The sequence below is a fragment of the Cucurbita pepo genome, chromosome LG12, assembly GCF_002806865.2.
Source record: "Cucurbita pepo subsp. pepo cultivar mu-cu-16 chromosome LG12, ASM280686v2, whole genome shotgun sequence".
In the NCBI taxonomy this organism is placed as follows: Eukaryota; Viridiplantae; Streptophyta; class Magnoliopsida; order Cucurbitales; family Cucurbitaceae; genus Cucurbita; species Cucurbita pepo.
Window position 1 is genome coordinate 6,003,199 of NC_036649.1, and position 22,566 is coordinate 6,025,764.

A 22,566-nucleotide genomic window follows, 5' to 3' on the forward strand; every position below is an offset into this window, starting at 1 on the left:
ACGAACATACCTCCCAAAAACTTAGCATTAGATCCACCAGATGTGTAACTCTAGGGTTGGAAATCCTGTAATAAAATATGCTGGTAAAAAACACGGAAGATTACATTAAAGTTTGGTAAAATGCAAAAAACATGCTAAGATTCTACCTTGTCAGCGCAATACTTCTGAGCTCATCCAGCTCCCCAACAGGAGGAACCCATATCTCTGTAAACCGATTACGAAGAGCAGGAGATAGCTCCTTCTTGCCATAATCACCACCAGGATTCATTGTTGCAAAGAGAGAGAACTCAGGGTGAGCGGTCACTGTTTCCAGAAACTCTCCTCCTTTCTCGGCCAAAGCCTACAAATTTTCAACACAACGTAAACAATAGTGCAACATTCAAAACAACAAGGTAACTATCACAATAGGTACAGCAATAATAAAGCAGCATGAAATATAACTTGCATTGAGAGCAAAATATTTACTGAAGGGAAGCGATTGAAGAAAGATCCCAACCATAACTGAATTTCACATCATCTGCCAATCTCATTGTTTGTACAACAGTCAAGGTAACTATCTTAATGCTAGCCAAATCTATGAAATAAAAGTCAATGGCGTTTTTCTTTTTCTATATTTTTTTCTTTTAACGTGTGGAAGGGCGAGGATGCAAACAAGAGAAACTGCGAAAGAAAATGTACGATAAAATAAAATGAAAGAGTACAGAAAGAATAAATAAACTATGGGTCAGACAATAAACTAATAATTAAAATCAAGCTTAAATGTTTTCAAGAACATTGAAGAAACAAATTGAAATGAAACAGAGAACGTCCTTCGAACATTTTTGTGTTTTTCTATTCCAAGAAAAAATTAAAAAATTCTAATTGTATAACTTTAAACATCAACATAATAAAACACACATTAAAATCATTATTCAAATAGGTAACTTTGAAACAAATGACAATTTCATTTGTTCTAAGACAGGTCATTTTAATTTTTTAAACGAAGCTTTCTGGGAATACTCATTGAATTTCTGTCTTAAGAACGCCAAAATGTCTGAAAATATTTTCCAAACAAATCCTAAAACCTTCCAAACCCACCAACATTTAAAATGCATCAGTTTCTCGCAAGATCTCAGATAAAAGCTACAGTTGCCAATCCACAACACGTTAGCTTTCCCTTTAAAAACCATGGCCCAGGAGGATTTAGAAAAAAAAAAAAAAATCTTGCTATTGTTTTAAGTCGCTGAATTATAAATGAAAGAGAACTCTTTCGACGAGAAAGAACAACAGACACATGTATACACATACATGATATCTAACTGTATAAAGAATGCATAATTAACAGAGGTCGAGAAGGGATAGTAAGAAATCAAAATCTGCAGAGTACAACAAAGCATATAAGCATGAAGAATAAAAAATTGGAGTTATCTGCAAATCGTGCATATAAGCATGAAGAATAAATAATGGGAGTTATCTGCAAAACAAAGCAAATAAGCATGAAGAACTAATAATGGGAGAAAGAAGCCTTTGAAGGATCTTTTTTATCACAGGATTCTGAACCTGTTTCACATTATACAGTAGAAGAAAGGAACAACTGCTAAAATGCATCAACTTTTAATGACTAAAAACGTAATCTCAGAATAGGATAGTAATGTTACCAGCTTTCTTTCTGGTTCCAACACACTGTTAATTCTTTCGAGCACACTATCATCGGCAAGCGAAATTTCATCTATGAGAAACATATCACCATCTCTCATTGCTTGCACCAGCGGCCCATCCTGCCAGGTGAAAATTGTCTGCCACTGTTTATGCAACTCTGTAAGCTTCTTTTTTATAAGCTCAAGCTCCTTTATGCAGGGCCTTTGACAATTCCCACTGACTTCTCGGAGAATCTTTATAATCCGGTCCAGCGAATCAAGGGTTAATGATGTTTGACCTATGTCAGAAGAAACAGACTACAAATGCAAACTGTATTAAATAACCTTCACATAAAACAGAAGTATTAACAGAAAGAAAAGCGCAAAAAAAAGAACTTACAATCCCAAGATTGTACTCAGATATCTTCAATATCAACTCATTAACCTCTTTTTCATACTGTGATGTAAGCCTTGATCTCTCTCTATTAGGGTAAAATCCCTAATAACAATTCGTAGTTATTAGANAAAAAAAAAAAAAAAAAAAAAAAAAAAAAAAATCAAGCAGCTAAAGTAGCAAGCATTAAGATAGAAAACACACCCCAATGAAGTCTGACGTCTCAGTGTATTGATGGCAATTCAAAATGTGTAATTTTTTTTTCATATGAGCACTCAAGAGTTGACAAATGGTAGTCTTCCCACCCCCAGTTTCACCAACCAAGAGAACAGGTTCACGGTTCCTACCATTTTTATAGCATCTTTCCACAAGAAACCATAATCTTCGCATACTCTTGGTTAAAGTAATACTGCAATTAAAAGATAAAAGTCAGAAAAATGGCTCATAAAAGCTACCAGAACAAACTGGGAAACAGGGTATTTGAGCATTTACTTTGGAAGAATCCTCGAAATTAATGCACCATCATTCATCCTAAATGAAAACTCCTCTCCATTAGGGTCCTGGAAAAAAATTGTGGATAACCTTCATTAAGCATAAGCTTTCAGTAATCACATGATCAGACAACATGGTGTGTAACACCTGATTACGTTATTCATGTTTAAAATATACTATTATTTGATTTGGTCAGTCGCCACAAGACATTCATGGTTTCAAAAATGTCTGTTAATCATATAACAACTAACAACTAAATATAGTTTATTTAGCTGTGAGAGAGATCCATTTCATTGAAAAATCGTACTACAAGAACCATAAACAAATAATATGAAGAAGCAGAGAAAAAAATACCAGATTAAACAAGTCATCAGTTGGAAGTTTTACTCGGAGAATTTTCTCCAAAACACCTTGGACTACAGATTTCTCAACTGGATTACGTAATCTCTCTGCTAAGAGATAATAACCATCTCTAGCTAAATCCTCATAGGAGCATCCAAATTCCTTAAAACGGTATGCCCAACGAAACAAATCTCGTGGTGTTATAAATCCATGCTTGCCAGAAAATACTTTGCTACTTTGCCTGAATAATTGCAATTCCTTCATCACATCTACCATTTTTTTAGCATAGTTTTGGGGGATTTCACATCTCTTCTCTACGATTGTGCTCAACTCATCTTCTGGTATTTCATCCACATGGATCTCCACGAAACGATTGCGAAAAGCTCGAGAAAGCATTTTACGACCACCATAAAAAGTGGGCGGGTTTTGGGTTGCAAAAAGCATAAAATCTGGATGTGCCTGTACAGTTTCCCTGAGTTCAGGTACAAAAAGTTCTCTGTTGTCATCAAGTAGCCGATTCAATGCTTCAAGCACATCAGATGGAGCCAAATTAAGTTCATCGAGGACTATCCAGTAGCCATTCCTTACAGCCTTAACTAGCATACCTTCTTGAAACACGAGATTGCCAGAAGAATCAGTTAGGTAAGTGCCTAAATATTCCTGCAAATCTGTGTGTTCATGATTATTGATCCTTACAAATTCATGACCTGTAATTGCAGCAAGGTACTTAACTAGACTGGTTTTCCCACTCGAAGTAGGTCCTTGCAGGAGGACAGGATATCGTTTAATCAACACAGCACGTGCCAAGTTCCTAAGATGCTCCTTGACACTCTTAGTCAACACATAACTCTCAGAAAGACCAGGACAAGTGTCCTTTTTTGGGGACAAGTAAGCATCGAAAGATATATAAGGCGGTAATTTTCCCCCCAACAAATGTGATAACATCAACTGGTTCATTATCTGTGAACTCGGATGATCCAGCATAGTCAAGAAAAACATACAAAAACCATCATATAGTGCTCTGATAAAGCCAAATCGTCTTTCAGCTTTTCTAGTGTATTCCAGAGCACGGTAAAGCGACCTTAAACTATATTGTGGCTTCTGATTAGCACCATCTTGTAGCCTTTCTTCAGATCCCTTTTTTACTGCTTTGTAGAAACATACAATTCGATTTACGAGCTCCCGATTAGCTTGGCAGTCATCCATGAATTGATTAACAAATAAAGCCAAGTCTTCATCATCTAGCACATCATCCACAAAGAACTCTGTAAATCTACTCCTAAGAGAGACGGGCAAATCACGCTTTCCGGCATCTGTTGCAGGATTCATACAGGCAAATATTCGAAAATTTGGATGTCGGGAAATATAGGTGACATCCCCTCTTTCGGCCAAACAAAGTGAGCCAGTATCCCCTTCAAGGACTCCAATAATTCTCTGCAAGGTCTCAGGGGGGGCCAAATTAATCTCATCAAGTAAAATCCATTCTCCATTTCTAAGTGCCGTCACAAAAGCTCCTTCAACAAATGAAAAAACCATTCCAGATGACGCATCAATCTGCCCATTGGCAGCTTCAAGCTTCACAGAAAAGTTTTCCCAAGCTTTAATTGAATCTTCAACAAATGGCTTCTTCCGTTTTTTATCAGATCTAGCTTGCCCTGCTTCAACTGACTTCTTGAAAAATTTAACACCTTTCTCAAATCCAGTTAGTAGCATTTTCCAATTCTTATCTCCAAAATGCTTCTGCAGGCGAGTTAAAAAATCCCCATTGACCTAAATATTAAAATTAAACAAGTCAGTAGATTAAGAAACACAATATAAGACTAGCAACAACAAAAGGAGAGACTCAAGAATTGAGGATACCTTAAGAGAGAATGTTTTTGAAAAGAGATCCTCGAACTCCTTGTAAAGAGAAAAACATATAAACTGAGCATCGATAGGTTTAAAACCTCCTAACAGATCTGCAACATCGCTTTGCTGGCTCAAATTCTGAAACAAAGTAATAATTCAAAATTTGACCAACTAAATATGTGAACAAATGGAAAAATTAAAAACAGATAAAAAAAGCAATATACCAAGACAGTAAAATTATGACCAATCCTTCTTGCCAAGCTCTGCACAAGTGTAGTCTTCCCGGTACCAGTTTCACCAACCAGGAGTACAGACTCATTATACTTAATAGAACAAGCTATTCTCTCAAGCAAATGCAAAGAACTACGAATCTCAACAAAAGGCTGCATTTTATGTTTCGACTGCACAGTATACACAAAAATAAGCAAAGAACATAAAAATATAAAAGAACAAAGGTAAATAAATATACTTAACAGTTGGTTGAACACGTCGAATTTCAACTCGGCCAACTCTTAAATCAGTGATTGAATCCTATATCAAATTAGCAAAAACACAAAACATAAGAATGTAGACGTCATTTAAAAGGTAAAGATGGATACAATGCAATTAAACAGTTAAAAGCATAAGCAAAACAAATGCATGAAACGTTAAATGACATGTAACCTGAATTGCAGGTTTATATTGAGGGTACAGTGTCCCAGGTACTGAAGCACCTCCTAACCATAACTTTGCTATTTCCTTCATAATAGTCAACCGGTTCTCCGCCGAAGTTGAGAAAGCGGCAAATATATCAACAGCCTAAAATCAACTAACAAGTTTACCGGCTTTCTATGGCAACACTACTTTCATAAAAAATAAATAAATAAAGCCATCATAAATATGAAGCATCAAACCTCCTGATAAATGGACTGACATTGATAAGCTGACAAACCATCACCCATAAAACTGAAACCTAAACCTACAATGCGTTTGCACCATTTAAGAAGATCCCTGTCGTCAACATGCAAAACAACCAATTAAATTCAGATAACACATGGCAACATACAGAAAAAATTAAATATATATATACCTCAAAGAGAACCGGTTAGGATAACTAATAGAAGCAGATTCTTCACAACGGAATCCTAGAAGTTGTTGGGTGTAGGAATTCACCTTTTCCAAGGTTTCTACAAAATGAGTGAGAAACGAAATTGAAAAACCCCAAATAACAAATAAGCAATGAAAAGCAAGGTTCAGAACTCCCTGTATGAAAGTTATAACTCACCAACTAATTTTGAAGCAATAGACTCAAGAATTGGATACTGAATTTTCACTATACTCTGCAAGTCCTCGCTGTGTGGAGGTCCAATCATTATTTTCCTCCAAAGCATACCAACTGTACTTCCACCTACCACCAAATAAGAGAGAGAGAGAGAGAACTATCACTTCTAAGACCTTATCCAATCAATAAAATGGTGCACATAACTAAGCAAAACCTTAACAAAATAATATGAGAATCTATTTATCAAAAGACAAGAGAAAGGGAAAAGGGAAAAATTGGGGAGAAAGTTGGAACAGCATTTAGCTACATTTGGTCAACAATTACTTGAAATGTAATATAGCAAAGGCAGATCTATAGTATATAACTCCACATAGAACGACTCCTCAACTCTCTGGTTTTCAAAAACATGTTCACATGCGTGTGAGAGAGAGAACAGAGAATTGAATCCCAAAGAATTCAGAGACATAGATGGGGTAAACTGATACCACAGTAATTAAAACATTGCAACCAGAACCCAGAATCAAATTCAGTGCTTTACAACCAAACTTAATAACATCATCAGTTCTACAGGTACAGTAACAATTTTTAGGGCTTAAGCGTGAAGCATTGCATTATAAAGAGTAAATTTTAAAATAAAAAGTTATTAGAAAAAAACACAACTAAAACTCCTCACAGTGTTCTAAAAGTTCCATACCAAATGCAACAAGTTGACAAGGGATAAAATATATATGCAGCAAAAATGGCAGAAACAAAATTGACAAGGATACCAAAATTATGCTACATTAGTTAGCAGACCTTCTTTATTGCGAAACTGATCGAGTCTGAAGGCTGAAATGGTAGCAAAAAGCCTAAAATTTTCAGCCACCCTTACTTCCTGCAAATGTACCCGACAATGTTCTAGATAAGGAACAAGTTTATTAAATAAACATAGGTACGACAGAAAAAGAAGATAAGTTAACCAACCCCACACTGTACAGGAGGAGTTTTGAAAAGAAAGCCAAAAATATTTCACATGCAAATGATCAAAGAAGGGACTAACTGCAAAAGCCCATCGAAAGCAAGTATAATGACAGAGCGCCCAAATTTACATTAAAACTGCACATCCTAAAAATTATATATTCATGGTTCAAGAAGAAGATGCACAAATGACGTGATATGAATATAAGCAGTTCAATCTGAATAAGAGAGATGGGAGATGAAATGAGAGACGAAAACAACAAGCAGGCATAAAAAAATAAACTGAATGGTGACCCATTTTTTCCCTTCCTTTTTCTGAAGGACATCAACATGTTAATGTGGTGAAACTACTGTTCTGAGAACAAAACCTCTTGTGATGTTCCCGGTCATCTTCAACCGGAGGGTTTTATGGTATTTTCGTAAGTGTTTTAATTGTCAGCCAGTTATAAAGACCAAATTATGTGTGACATGTTGGACATGGATGTGTGTCACATGCTACACTAGGTAGTCCATGACAATACGATCTACAAGCCCTTCATCATAGACTAGACAGCACTGTGCTCTTACCAATGGCCAAGAATGGAAACCCGAGAACAAATAACCCATCAAGATTTCTTGCACCAAACAAAGAATGACAAGTGGGGATTAGTGGTTGAAGGATATTCATCTCCAACGCAACCTATTACTGTACCAATAAAGGTACAAAACTTGCTGTCGAAATATCATTCCCCAATCTCTCCACCAACAGAACTACCTCCATTAAAGAGATACTCAGCATCAAATAGATTTTATTTCAGGTGCAGTATAAAATATATGTCAGCCCATGTACAATTCCATGTACCTTCCCCATTATAGAATAAGTCCTCGAGAATATCAAGCTTTACATGAGCAGATTTATGAACTTTTAAGGAAAGGACATATCCAACCGAGTGTCAGCCTATGTACAGTTCCTGCATTGTTAACCCCTAATAAAGGTGGAAGCTAGCGGATGAGTATTGACAGAAGAGTAATAAATAAAATAATCATAAGTACCGGCTCCATATTCCATGAATTTAGTGGACCAACTTGGTGGGGCTAGTGTATTCTCCAAGGTAGATTTGTACTGTGGATATCATCAAACTCGTATTCGACCAGGAAATGATTGGAAAACAGCATTCAAAACCAACGAAGGATTATTCGAATGGCTAGCAGTGACATTTGGTCTTTCAAATGGGCCAAGCACATCTATGAACTTTCGGTTGGGAGTTAGCTCAAGAACAAAGCTTCCAAATCTTAAAAAACATTTATGTAACAGCCATGTCCATCACCTCCCGGACTCTTCTCTCCCTTTCAAAGGGGCATAGATGCATCCGGATTTGGGATAAGGGCTTCCTCTCCCAAAATAATCACACAATAGAAGTTTTCAGTGAACATCTTAGCCAGCCTAAGAAAAATTGGAGTACATACGAGCAAGAGTTGTATGCTTGCTTTTCTACCTGAATTATATGCTACTAAAGTGAAATTTGGTACAACTTGGACTCAATGTTCTGACAACTTACATTCTGCTGATTTTCATATCCTTGATGGATACTTTTTGAAGGAGATCAATTCTGTATTCCTCGTACTTCCTTACGAGAATCTTTTGTTAAATAATTGCATTCCAATGGCTTAGTAGGACATTTTGGGAGAGATATGACTTCGGATTTGTTACACAACAGTCCTTTTGGCCACAGCTCTGAAAAGATATCGAAAACTTGGTGAAACGTTGTTTCACTAGTCAAACAGCAGAAGGAACTTTGACCATTGTTGGCTTGTACATGCCTTTGCCTGCTCCTCCAACCATTCGGGAGGACTTATCTATGGATTTCGTCCTTGGACTACCTTTAACGCATCAGGGTTTCAATTCCGTCATGGTTGTCGTCGACCGATTTAGTAAAATGATTCATTTCTTTGCTTGTAAAAAATATCATGATGCTATTAATATTACTAACTTGTTTTTCCAAGAAGTTCATAGATTAAATGGCATTCCAAGTACAATTGTTTCCAATAGAGATGTGAAGTATCTTAGCAATTTTGGGAAGACACCGTGGAATAAGTTTGACAGCTCTTTGAGATCTAGCACTACAGCCCATCCCCAAACAGATGACCAGACAAAGGTTGCCAACAGCACCGTTGGAAATCTTATCAGGTGTCTTATTGGAAGTATTATTGTGTGTCTTAGTGGGGATCGTCTTAAACAATAGAATCTCATCCTCGCACAAGTCGAATTTGCATTCAATTTCATGAAGGATTGCTCCACAGGGAAGTACAAATTTGACATTGTTTATACTAAATTGCCTAGGCTTGTGGATTTGGTTAACTTACCTACTTGTATTGATGTTAGCAAGAGGCTGAAGTCATGGCTGAAAGGATAGTGGAGCTTCACAAAGAAGTGCAGTCAAACATTTAATGAGCAAATTCATCCCCAAGCAGATAAGCATGGTTAATAAAGAGACCAATGAAGCTGAACAGTTATAGTGTTGGTTGACACCTGGTGTAATTTGATCTGTCCAAGGAAATTCTTGAAGAGTTTATCTCAAATGTTTGGGGATAAACAAACCCAAAAGTACCAGCTAGAAATGAACTGTCATTTTCTAAGATCCCTACGAAGAAAAAAACTAGATTAAAAAAGTGAAGCAGACATGGAACAAGTCTTCGAATATCCAGTAACCAGATACAAAGTTTTGCATCTGCAGTTCTCTCTAGTTGATGTAGTAGAGCTTGAAACTGGCAGGGAAAAGAAGCCAAAATTGGGAAAGCCTGTTACCTAAAAATTATTACAAATTTTAAAAATGGTTCAGTCGATCAGTCTGACATTCCCTCCACAACAATCTGGTGCTGGTTAGGCCAGTTGCAAGAGATTTAGTCTATTTTTAAAATTTTTAGTTTCACCCCTAGCTTTTTTTATATATAAAAACAACTTTCATTGAAAATAAATGAAAGAATATAGTACACAAAAAACCAACAACCAAGCCCACAAAAAAGGGGACCCACTATGGCTTGTTGAGGTGTGAGCTTTGTTGTGGGATCTTTGGGGAGAAAAGATTAATATAGATGGTTTAGAGGTGTGAAGATTAACCCCTAGCTTCTATGGGAATGCAGCTGAAAATGTGGTATAGTTGTTCTCCCATTTCCAGCTCAAGCTTGAGGGCATTTTCTTAGGATAATGGCTATTAAAATCATGTTATAGAGCCCATTTCATAGCTGTTTTTGGTGTACACTCCCTACCTGGTTTTGTAATTACATGGATATAATAAAATTACAACTGAAGCACCTTTCATTGATTGCATTTAAACCAGTCGAGGTTCTCAGGAAAATGAGAACGAAAGGCAATACAGAGTGTCAACATAACATTCTTGGGGAAAGCTTTTGACCACATCATAAGATTGACCTATTATCAGGGGTAAACTAAAGAGATTCCTAATAATATATGAATAAAGAGAGTATGAATGATAAAAGAATCAATGGCTTGCTGACAGAAAAAGAGTACAAGAACAAAAGTTGACACTGATAATAAGTAAAACCAAAAAGAGGTTCTAAGTTTTAAAAGAACAGCTCGGGAAGTTTTTATAGGTCAAGCTACTTGAAATAAAAGGCTTAATAACTATGTTCTACGACATGAAAAGACAATTATAAGAGACTGAACATAAACGAGGCTACTGTTTAAAGAACCTCAAGATAACCAAGACCTAGCCAAGAAACATCACAAAGACACTACAGCACTAATTACACAAAAAATTCAAAAACCTGAACCAGATTGAGTTATAAAACAAGTATTCGATTGCATAAAACAGTATAGGTCGAATCTTTATAAGGCAAAGCTGGCTCATATTACCCTACAATTCAAAGTTAGTTTGGACGGAACTGATTTGTTCCTTTTTTTTCGGGGTGGGGGGGGGGCAAAATTTTAGGTTGCAAAGAGTGTTCAAAGCTTAAAAGAAACCAACCCGCACATAAAGCCCAAAATTTATTTAAACACTTGTCCATAAGACATTTTTAGTTTCATTGCATTCAATCACCCCTTAGATTATAACTGCCCATCTCTGGAGAAGGAAAAAAAGGTCCTTGAAGTACTATTTCTCATTCAAACTAAATCCAAGGATCTTATGATACACTCATGTAAATTTTACCCATTTACGGAACAAAAAATGAAAATAACAATAAGGACTGCAATCATATTTTCAGCATGAATATCGAAATCAATGGAAAAGGGAAAAAAATAAATACCTCTCCATGCCCAGTTGAAAATGTGTTTCCACCTTCTAATAATGGCAATAAAATGGATTGCACATCGGATGGCGCTTTGTCTACATCCTCAAAAACAACCCAGAGTCCATTCTGAACAGCCTGGAAAACAATAAAAATAAAAAAAGCAGAAGAGTTGAAATGACAAACATATAGGAAAAGAAGAATGAATGTATCTTGATAACAAAACATACCTGTGTAAGTGAACCTGGCTGCCATCTGAACTCACCAGGACGTTCCGCACAAACGTAACTTCCAATCAACATCTTACCGTCAATTTGGTCATCCATGTGGATGAAGAGAACTGAGGAAAAGAAGGATAGCAAAAAAAACATCACATGAGAATATTTCATGCAATCATTTGAAAGGATTTGTGAAGGTTGTACTGTGTAGAATATATTATACATTTAATGGAAGCCTGTTAGGGACCTCTGGGGGAAGAAATAAGAAGTACGAGGGGAGGAAAAAAATGTGGGGAGCAGAATTGAAACTAAAATCTTAAACAAATCAAGAATCAAGAAAATTTTCAACTAAAAAAACCTGAAGCAATCTTTTATCAAGAAACAAAATTTTCTATTGAATAAATAAAAAGAGACTGGTGCTCAAGGATACAAACTCCACAAAGGACAACTAAGAAAACCAACCGGAACACAATAAGCAACCCAGAAGAGAACGAAAACATGAGAAAATCTCAAGAAGACCATCAAGTAAACAAAGAAACAAGCAAAAATAGATGATAAACACAGCCTAAGAACACTACCAAACCACCCGAACAAAAAAAGGGGGGGAAAGCAAACCATTAGAGCATAAAATAGCCTAAGAAACCACACAAAAAACAAAGAACAGCCCACCGAAAACCACAGTAAAGGCCAACAAAACTTTTAAAACAACACCACCAAACCATCCGGGAGCTTATTAGAAGATCAAAGGACAAAAATCCAAAAGAAGTGCAAAGAACCAAGCACCAAAAAACAAGCCTTCAAGACCCTCAAACACTGTTTTCAGCTGAATTTGAGGAAGAAATTTTTCAAAACTCAAGACCACAACCTTCAATAAGAAATGCAAATTTCCTAGACACTTAAGAAAGACGAGGAATCTCATTTTCACATTCTTGAGTTAACAAAATTAGATATTTAGCAAAAGATTTTTCAACCCCTAAATCATCAACCTGAATGTTCATAGGCTGTGAGATGGAATCCACGCTACTCAAACCGACTTCTGGATTCTGTTCAAAATAAATTTCAAGAAAATGTACCAATTGCTTTAACTCTATCAAGGAGGTTGAAGGTTTGAATTGAAAGGGGGGAGAGAGTCCTATTTGGTCTTCTGACTTCCGAACACCTAAAGCTATTACTATTATAGCTCACGAATCCTGATTTAAATAGAACTCTAAAATGACTAAGAAATCCAACCAGAACTATTCATCATTAATCTCCTAATATCAATGTCTAAACTGACACCTAACAATTATTAAATAATATACAGCATACCATAAATCACATAAGAGATATGATTTCCTTAACAGCCCAAAGTTAATAAGATGAAAAACTCAAATGCTCAGGAAAAGTGTGACAGTTAAGGGAATTGATATGCAAGCCAATCTTGACAATAATACAAAACTAAGAGAAGTTACCATAAATCTAGGAGAAGGACAAGATAAAGTTACCATAAAATATAGCAACAAGAAAAATAATAGATACACGCATATATACTTGAATAAAATTGTTAACAGACACGATGCAGATGTGAGCTTGAATAGCATTGCACATCTATAACAAAGGACCTTCTCATTATACATTGTTAATCAATTGTCTAGCTTCAGACCCAAGAAAAAGGCCCCGAGTGAAACAAGATGCACCCATTAAACCAGAAGCATATATGGAAATCGTGTCTACTGAACCATAAAAGCAATTACTACCTTGGTTGTGGCTATCACTGGCTATCTTATTTATGAGAGCAGATTTTCCAGCTCCAGGGGGACCATACAAAAGAACTGGCCACTTTTGACTCAATGCCAATACCACCATCTCATAACCTTTCTTTATAGATGATGTCATAACAAATGAATTTTCAGCTGTCGTACTACCCCTATGTGAAGCAAGTAAATTGTTGAATCAAACATTAAGAAAGAAACAAAAAAAAAAAAGGAATCGCCAAATTGTTGAATATTAGTGCTAATGAAAAAATAGGGGATCGCAATAAAGCAAACTTTTCTTTTCTTCTTGTCAATGAGTGAAAAGATAATAAGTATCCCATATTAAAGTGTCATAGTGCTACCATGTAGCAAGCCGTTGACTTCTCATTGGTCGTTCAATCTCATCATGATTCAAGAGAATGGTAGGACTACAGAAGCTAGAGTTGGCAAGGAGGCAGTTTTCTGAGTCAAAATCAGCTCTTATGCCTTCAGAATCCCCTTCTTTCTCAAATACCTCAATATAGGAGCCAGCTTTCTCCAAGGATACATCCTGACAAAAATCTTCCCATCTGCAAATGAAAAGGCAGCATGAAGCTTGTAAAAACAGCTTTTGTTATATTACGGAAACCACCAAGGTTCAGAACAAACCGCAGTAAGCAAGCTAATGTTTCTTCAGACCCAGAAGACAAATTTGTGGTTGCTTCATAACCCAATTTAAGCAAAATTGATAGTATCTGTATCCCGCACCATCTTATGTCGGGTAAAAGTAACAGTTTCGAATGGTGTTGGTCAATGTTTGATAGCTGCTTCATGAAGTCCAGGAAACACGACCAATCCCAGAGTTTAATAAAAGTTTCAGGCTCCACCAGTAGGAGGCGGTAAGACAACCGAATAGCAAGCAGTCCATCCTAGATACAGGAAAAGGTGACTTGTCTTCTTGAAAGATATAGCAGTAAAAAATTGTATGACTTACATGCTTGAAGCAGAATGAATAACCAGGCATAGAAATTATATACACACACAAGAAACGGGATTTATAGACAATAAGAAAATGAGAATACGCCTTATGGGTAGGGGGATAGAAAATAATCCCGACTAAAAGAGCAACAAGAGGCCATGTACTATACATGGTCACAAAATATATCAAGTTTTTCTATTTCTGCAAGCTCTTTGAGTCATTTGGCTTTTATCCCTCCAAATAAGCCACAATAACACTAGCCACACAACTCCAAGGGATTTCGGAAAGTGAATGAATTAATAAAATCCATAAAAATAAGTGTGCGCATACCCTTAATCAGTGTTGGCAATATCCCTACATACTTCATTCTATCTTTAAAATCCCCAACAAAGTAGCTAATGGGTGGAAATGGTGATTAGAGAATTTTTGTGGGAAGGGCAATATCAAGATTGAACACAGTTCTCGACCTTTGGAAGCTGGCACCTTGATCATTGGTAATGGGACTTTGGTACCAAAGTGATTCAAAGATCCCCTGCAGAAGGATAACCCTTTAGTATATTATTTCAAGTATGAGAAAGACTCTCGGCTGGTTAACTGGACAGAATTTTTATTGTAGCAATTGTCACCCAGAAGTGGTTACTCTTCAAAATGGCTTGCAGAGGGATCTTGTGAAATTTTGGCAGGACGAATGACTGATAAGGTCCTTTTATGTTTTTCTTCATAACATGGAAAATAATACGCATATGTCAGAGACTGCTGAATTCATGAGACCCGAATGGAATCTTTACTTTACAAATTCAAATGGTAAGGAGAAAGGAATGGGCCTGTTTGGCTGAAAATATTGAAAAGTTCATTCCAAATGCTTGGAAAATTATTGAAAGGATAATTCTTTGAACTTGGAAAATTCTGGCCAATTATGATAGATCATTATTCTTTAAGCTCAAGGCCTTGGATTGTGTTTTCTGTATGTTTTTAGGGTAGGGACGAAGTGCCTTCAATATGAACCTTCGGTCACGAGAGCATCTAATATGAATTACAAAAATCAAAAAGGACAAACGACTATTAAACAAGCCTTTTTTTTCTATTAAATAAGTGCCAACTGCGAAGTAATCTCCTTCAGCCCAGTTTTGAGAGGGAATCTGATCGTCATATTTTCCATTTTGATAACTGAATTTGAACCTAACCCAAAACAAAGACATGCACTCATAATAGTTACCTTGTTATAAACCTCAGAACTTGTTCCTTTGATCATAATGCGTTGAAAAGGGCATGGAGAAAACTTGAAATAATCTAAAATGTTCCTGTACAAACAGCAAATAAAATATATCACAAGTATATTGACCATGGAAAACACAAAAGCACACATCAAACTAAACAAATCTAAATTGAAATTAGTTAGCAAGTCTCCTAAACATAAAGTTCGATGAACTGATTGAAATTACTACCCAAGAGATACAAGAACTGTTTAAATATAATGAACTGATTGCTGCAAGCAGGAAAAGAAATTAGATAAGTTCAATGAGCCATTGGTGAGGGAAGGTAAGACAATTAGATGTGCATAACCCAAGAACTTCAAAAACACTTCTTAAAAACGTGGCTATGTAAATTTGGATGTTTGATGGCCACACTTCAAGATCTTATTAAAAAGAATTCACCAATTTGTGGTTTACAAGAAATTAAAAAAACTGTTCTCTGGCCAACCACAACTATGAAAGTTGTGATTCACATAAGTCGTGTGGAGGTGGAGGAATGAAGCAAATAGTACGCCCCTATTCAAAGATTGAAAAAATAAATAAATAAATAAATAACATCGAGAAATCAACATAACTAACTGGTTATTCTATTAATTATAATTACACCGGAACTAGGTAAGCAGCAAGGTAGCAAATAATTAATTGAACTGGGACCAGATAAAAGCTAAAAGTCATGATTCAGCAGAGTAAGTGACAAACCCTAATAAGAAGGGGGCCAAATCAAGGGCACGACAGAATGCTAGACAAGCAAGCTCGTGAAGATCGAGCCCTCTCCCTCTCTGTTCATAAAACGAAATTATATTGACAACTCCATTCAGCTCCTCTTCATGAATTTCAGAATCTGTGATATTTGAGTTTGATCTCAAATTGGGCACAAGTCTCAGCAATCCTATCACTCTGTCCACGATCTTTTGAGCTAATGGACGGAAACAACCTATTAAACATATTGAATAATTTGGATTCAAAAACAGCTCTGCCGCAGTACTCAAGACTTCCTCTTCAGTCACTGCATATCCCTATAAAAGCCAGAGAACAAGAAGGATGACTAAGATACAATTAGAAGCAGATACACAAATCCTAAAATTCCTGACAGTAAACTTCTTATATCTATCAGAGAAACAGGTCCTTGTCGTGTCCATTCGTTGAGTAGAAGTCAAAAGTAAAAATATTAAAATCGTTCCGTTACTACGCTGTCTCAGAAACCATCTAAAAATGCATATTATCAAAATAACCGAACATCACATGCACGAGTGATAAACAAATTACCTTTTTAATAAGCGTATCAAACAGTGAGAGATGTGTAAGAGCTGGGCAACGGGAAAGAAATCTTTCCAGGGCAGCTTCAAGTTTAAAACTCCCATCAATGGCCATTGAAAACAGAATATCTCCTAAGTCAAAAATCTGTGAAAAAATAAATATATAATTAATAAGAACGTAGCTTATTCACAAATATAATTGGTATAAAGTATGCCAGATTTCTATAATTTAAGCCGCGAGGATAAAGAACTCCGAAAGCAACTCTCCCGTCTTCCCAGCTTCAATCTGTTCATGTTACACGATCAAACAATCAATGCCACTTCCAACGAAAAATTCCAACGCAAGTAACACAAATAGTGAATCAAATTAAAAATCCAAAAATGAAAAATAACCCATTCCCTCTATATCTTTGAAAATAAAACAGAGCCCATAATTAAAACGAGGTAGTTCATTAAAGAACGACGAATCTGCGCCATCAAATGCATGCATACAAACGTGCATTAAGGGCGAGATACAACTCCCATGACACTCGAGTTCTTGGCACACAATTTCACAAGATATATAATATATATTGGAGCTCCACAGGAAGAAGGCCTTCTGAAACGGCTAGTTTTCAAAAATTCAGGAGACAAAACAAAGAAGCTGGGAGAACAAACCTGAACTCTTGAGGATTACAAAACTGGATTCTGTAAGTGAATCGTGAGCCTCCACGGAGTGAAAGTTGGAAGCTTGTGCCCAAGTTTGAAGGTTTTTTCGTGGGGGGTTTAGGGTTTTAGCAGGGTGCTTCGTGTTCGCGGTTTCTATTTGTAGTTTATGAAGAAAACGGCGCGTCCTAGCGCCACGCGCGCGCAATATTAGGTTTTTTTTTATCTGATTACGCGCTATTTTGTACGAAAGGGTTTTTAAATTTTTATTTTTATTTTCCTTTTTAACTCCAAAATTTGTGTTTCATTGATTTAAACATATAAATTTATTTATTAATTTTTTTAAAAATAAAATTATCGAATCAAATTATTGTGGGCAATGTTTTTTTTTTTTATTTATTGTCGCTTTATTTTAGTTCATTAATGAACAATTTTTAAATTTTTAAATTTTTAAGTAATATTCTACTCGAGACCCTGAAGTATTATCATTATCAAATTCGTCATTAGTATTAATTTTTTTTTTTTTCTCGTTAGTCTTAAGTTCGATTTGTCCTCCATCTGCTATTGTAAGACAAGGCTTTTGTTATTACCTTCGCTAATATTTAATGATGGTTTTGAATCCAAACCTCGTGTTTGTAATTGAACCTGATTCTGAACCACAACCTCATTAATGGGGAGCCTCTAAGTGGCAGTCTCGACTGTCTGACACTTGTATGCACCTAGTGACCCAAATTTTTCATGCAATCGCTCGCCCGTCTTCGTGTACAACCCACGACAACACCATAAGCCTAGATTCAGCAGTCGCCTTGCACACGACTAAAAACGCTAATAGCCCACGACACAAGCTTCAATACACAATCCAATAGTCCCACAACACACATAAGCCAACCATGCTTAACTAGCGCACCTGACCCATCAAAACTCCAACCCGAACAGCAACCCACATGCACCTTCCCCCGTGATCGACCCCATTCGAACTTCAACCCGCACCCCTCCCATATTCACCTTGAGTTCAACTCGATGTGGCAGTGGCTCCTATTCGGCATATTTGGCTCGGGTTGGCTATTTGGACCCCATTTTTGCTTCTTAAACTCTTTCCTACCGTTATGAACCATCATTGAGCCGTTTTGACGTTTTTAAAAGCACTTATGTGAGATCCCACGTCGTTTTGAGAAGATAACGAATATTCTTTTATAAGGGTGTGGAAACCTCTCCCTAACACACCCATTTTAAAATATTGAGAGGAAGTCTAGAAGGCAGAGCTTAAATAAGACAATATCAGTTAGTGATGGGCTTGAGTCGTTACAACTTGATGTTAGTATGACCACTGTTTGGTCAATTTAAGTTATTTTGTAGCAAAAAGTCAAGTAAAATGATGTCGTTAGATGAATCAAATTACATGTTATGCACTAACTCGATATTGTGTGCCCACATAGGTTGATTTTGATTACAAATGACTATTTGAGACAACACCAAACATGAGTTAGTAACGTCGGTTTGGACCAACCAGTCAGTGACTCCATTATTGCCTTCATTGGATGAATTGTTTGAAGTATAAATGACGTATGCCCTCTGACCCTTGCATATGTGTCGTGTCTCGTGATTGTTTAACGATTGTTTATTATATTATTGCTATAATGTGAGTGGTTATGCTATGAAACTTGATATTTTATGTTATCTTGTAATTATGAAATATACTATGTTATGAAATACCATATTGATACGATGTGTCATATGAATTTATGTTGTATCATGGAAAGTGTCGTACCATGTTATAAACTACACTGTGAGACGACACGAAATGAATGAAGATAAAACTTGCATCACAAATACATGACACGATTCTAAACTACGATAACCTCGTGCATATTATATGTTTACGTGCATTGAGATACTTCCCTGTTAAGATTAGCATAGACGTGTACACTATGGTGTTATGTTACGATATTATGTACGCCATAATACCATGCGTGTTATCTTCCCTCATGTATGCAGGTAGTGTGAGTGTACACTAGTCGAACGGTAGGTCCATGGACACGTATACAACCTCACTTGGGGTTTATGTGGGGTACGGAAACTCTGTGTATGGAAGCACTACCCATACAGTTCTACCCGAATTGGAAGTAGAAACCAAGACATGTTATGATATTTTATGACACGGTAAGTCGCAAACACGACTTGCATGTGAATGCATTTCCTGGCGAGGGTTACTTATTGTGAAAATACTAAAAAAAAATAAAAAAATAAAAAAATAAAAAATAAAATATCGTGTTAAATCTACATTAGTTCGATTCCAGTATCAGTCGCCACCATTCCCACGTGCAACTCACAAGCAGAAAACCTTCCGCCTCTCCTCTTCCATGGCGTCCGCCTTCTTGAACTCCCATTCTCTCATCCTCAGATCTGATTCTCTCAAAACCCCTCAACAACCCAAGCTCCATTTCTCCTCCTTCACCATCAAAGCCTCATCATCTTCGTCATCAGCTTCATCCGCTTCCAATTCCGGCGCCAATGTATCTCTCACAGGCAACAACATCGAACCTGTACCCTCAAAGCATCGCCGACCCGCTGATGAGAACATTCGCGACGAGGCTCGCCGCCACAACACCACTCATTCTCATCGGTTTTCCGCCAAATATGTCCCGTTTAATGCAGATCCATCGTCCGACGAATCGTATTCGCTCGATGAGATCATCTATCGGTCCCAATCTGGGGGCCTCCTCGATGTACAGCATGATATGAACGCATTGAAGAATTACGATGGTAAATACTGGCGTAATCTATTCGATTCTCGTGTCGGGAAGACGACATGGCCGTATGGCTCGGGGGTCTGGTCGAAGAAAGAGTGGGTGTTGCCGGAGATTGATGGCGACGACATTGTTAGTGCGTTTGAAGGTAACTCTAATCTTTTTTGGGCTGAGCGTTTTGGCAAACAGTTTCTGGGCATGAGTGATTTGTGGGTTAAGCACTGTGGTAATAGTCATACGGGAAGTTTCAAGGATCTGGGAATGACAGTTTTGGTCAGTCAGGTCAATAGATTGCGTAAAATGCACAAGCCTGTCGTCGGAGTTGGTTGCGCTTCCACAGGGGACACGTCCGCCGCCTTATCGGCTTATTGCGCCGCCGCGGGGATTCCGTCTATTGTTTTTTTACCTGCTAACCGGATATCGCTTGCACAGTTGGTTCAGCCGATTGCAAATGGAGCTTTTGTTCTTAGTATCGACACTGATTTTGATGGTTGTATGCAGTTGATCAGGGAGGTTACGGCCGAATTACCCATTTATTTGGCAAATTCTCTGAACAGCTTGAGATTGGAAGGGCAAAAAACTGCCGCCATTGAAATTTTGCAACAGTTTGATTGGCAGGTTCCTGATTGGGTCATAGTTCCGGGAGGTAATCTTGGGAACATATATGCATTTTACAAAGGGTTTCACATGTGTAAAGAATTAGGACTTGTGGATAGGATTCCAAGGCTTGTCTGTGCTCAAGCTGCAAATGCCAATCCACTCTACTTGAATTACAAATCAGGTTGGGGCGAGTTCAAGGCTGTTAAAGCTAACACTACTTTTGCCTCGGCCATACAAATTGGTGATCCTGTCTCCATTGATAGAGCTGTTTATGCATTGAAGAATTCAAATGGGATTGTCGAGGAAGCAACTGAGGAGGAGCTGATGGATGCCATGGCTCAAGCGGACTCTACTGGCATGTTTATTTGTCCTCATACAGGGGTGGCTTTGACAGCATTGATCAAGCTTGTGAAGAGTGGAGTCATAGCTCCTACTGATCGAACCGTGGTCGTGAGCACGGCTCATGGCTTGAAGTTCACACAGGCCAAAATTGACTATCACTCAAATGAGATCAAGGATATGACTTGCCGTTTTGCAAACCCACCAGTGCAAGTTAATGCAGATTTTGGATCTGTCATGGATGTTTTGAAGAAATATCTGTTGAGTAAAAACCCGAAGTGTTAGGCTCTGAAGTGTTAGGCCTAGACCGTTTTTGATTTATTATTCCATCGTCTTATTTTCTCCTAGCTATGCCTAACAACTTGGTTATACCATTATTGTTATCGTATCTTTCATTGTTGCTTATCTCTTTTATCAATTCTCAGGTTACGGATTGACCCTTATCTCCATGTCTCAACTTGGATTTCATTTCGACTAACTTTTAATGAGTTTAGAACAATACTTAGCTACATGCAGGAATTAAAGGCTTCTATTTTGGAATATGTGGCAGTTGAGATAGGCTTCTATTTTGGAATATGTGGCAGTTGAGATAGGCTTCATTGAAAGGGTAAGGGCTCCAAGTTATCAGGTAAGGCCTAACATTTCCATTGTTAGTCCTGTCTCCTCTGTAGAACATGAGCTACCATGATGGAGTCCATAGCAATACAAGCTTCTCTAAATCAAACAAAACCATGTCTTTCCTCACTAGTTGTGGGTATTAGTTGCCAATGCGTGTTTATATTTGATCCATTTGCATTTTTTTTGAATGTGTAGAATGTTTAGCAATATTCACTGTTTGCAGGTTACTGGATTTAGGTTTCTAACTTGTCTTGCACTATTGTAGCTGATAGACAATATATGAGCGATCTGGGCCGACATGGTCTTGTTTGCTAGACCTGATGAATTCATCGTCCTTGCAGTTTGGTTTGTGTTTGACAGAACCAAATTTTCTATCTGTGAACGAAGTAGTCATTCCTTTTGAACACATTCAAAATGGATCATGGCAATAATATATGAACAGGTGGACTTTCACCATCTTTGTCACAGACGGTAGCTTTTACTTAAGAGCCATTGATTGCAAGTTTTAGATTAGAAAATCATTAGCAAAATAGTTAGTTTTTGTCCGGTAGGATATGACAAGTTACTAGTTCAGATTCAAAATCAGTAATCTACACAGTTTTTGCTTGATTGGATAGTCAATCTGATTACATTTACATACTCTGCTAGCTAGTTGTGCTTAGAAATAGTATATCAAGTTGAATGTCTGTCATTTTCATCTGGTTTGAGGTGCAATAACTAGCTCTCTTATTGGGTCTGGTAAATACCAGAATGATCTTTGATCTTCTTGATGACTTTCGAGAAATGGTGACCTCCTACATCACTTCTAATGCAGAACCCAAGAATTTGCCTCATAAGAACTCAGCTCAGTCCAACCCAATGCCATATTAGTTCCATTCCCTTTCTATCCAAGCACAACTTCGATTGATTTTATCCAACCCAGTCAACTTTGCCATCATGAAGTTATTTTACATCATGATCTGCAGGATTAATTCTCCATTACAAAGTTAGTAGTTAAATGTAGCTCTATGGTGTTATACTGTCCTCTGACTTTGTGTAGGAAAATGTGATGTCCCACATTGG

At 37.1% G+C, this 22,566-nt stretch overlaps 2 protein-coding genes across 2 annotated transcripts in view; one reads left to right on the forward strand and one right to left on the reverse strand.

Moving 5' to 3' along the window:
• The window catches only part of LOC111807193 (midasin), a 43,362-nt gene extending 26,021 nt beyond the window's left edge, over nt 1-17,341 (reverse strand). The window contains exons 1-24 of the mRNA XM_023692796.1: nt 17,213-17,341; nt 16,566-16,841; nt 15,999-16,315; nt 15,263-15,347; nt 13,737-13,996; nt 13,451-13,657; nt 13,092-13,261; nt 11,368-11,477; nt 11,156-11,275; nt 6,749-6,827; nt 5,957-6,079; nt 5,762-5,858; nt 5,586-5,682; nt 5,356-5,490; nt 5,167-5,223; nt 4,917-5,093; nt 4,705-4,830; nt 2,857-4,614; nt 2,503-2,570; nt 2,215-2,419; nt 2,017-2,115; nt 1,638-1,934; nt 147-340; nt 11-65 (exon numbers count right to left, since the gene is read on the reverse strand). Coding sequence (XP_023548564.1) covers nt 11-65; nt 147-340; nt 1,638-1,934; nt 2,017-2,115; nt 2,215-2,419; nt 2,503-2,570; nt 2,857-4,614; nt 4,705-4,830; nt 4,917-5,093; nt 5,167-5,223; nt 5,356-5,490; nt 5,586-5,682; nt 5,762-5,858; nt 5,957-6,079; nt 6,749-6,827; nt 11,156-11,275; nt 11,368-11,477; nt 13,092-13,261; nt 13,451-13,657; nt 13,737-13,996; nt 15,263-15,347; nt 15,999-16,315; nt 16,566-16,670 — 4,941 coding nt within the window. The 5' untranslated portion in view covers nt 16,671-16,841; nt 17,213-17,341. The remainder of the gene's footprint in view (nt 1-10; nt 66-146; nt 341-1,637; nt 1,935-2,016; nt 2,116-2,214; nt 2,420-2,502; nt 2,571-2,856; nt 4,615-4,704; nt 4,831-4,916; nt 5,094-5,166; nt 5,224-5,355; nt 5,491-5,585; nt 5,683-5,761; nt 5,859-5,956; nt 6,080-6,748; nt 6,828-11,155; nt 11,276-11,367; nt 11,478-13,091; nt 13,262-13,450; nt 13,658-13,736; nt 13,997-15,262; nt 15,348-15,998; nt 16,316-16,565; nt 16,842-17,212) is intronic.
• A 2,158-nt stretch (nt 17,342-19,499) lies between these two features.
• LOC111806744 (threonine synthase, chloroplastic-like) lies at nt 19,500-21,329 on the forward strand. Its single transcript, XM_023692180.1, has one exon. It carries the CDS (start codon nt 19,561-19,563, stop codon nt 21,169-21,171), a length of 1,611 nt encoding a protein of 536 aa, XP_023547948.1. The 5' UTR covers nt 19,500-19,560; the 3' UTR covers nt 21,172-21,329.
• Nucleotides 21,330-22,566: the final 1,237 nt, after the last annotated feature.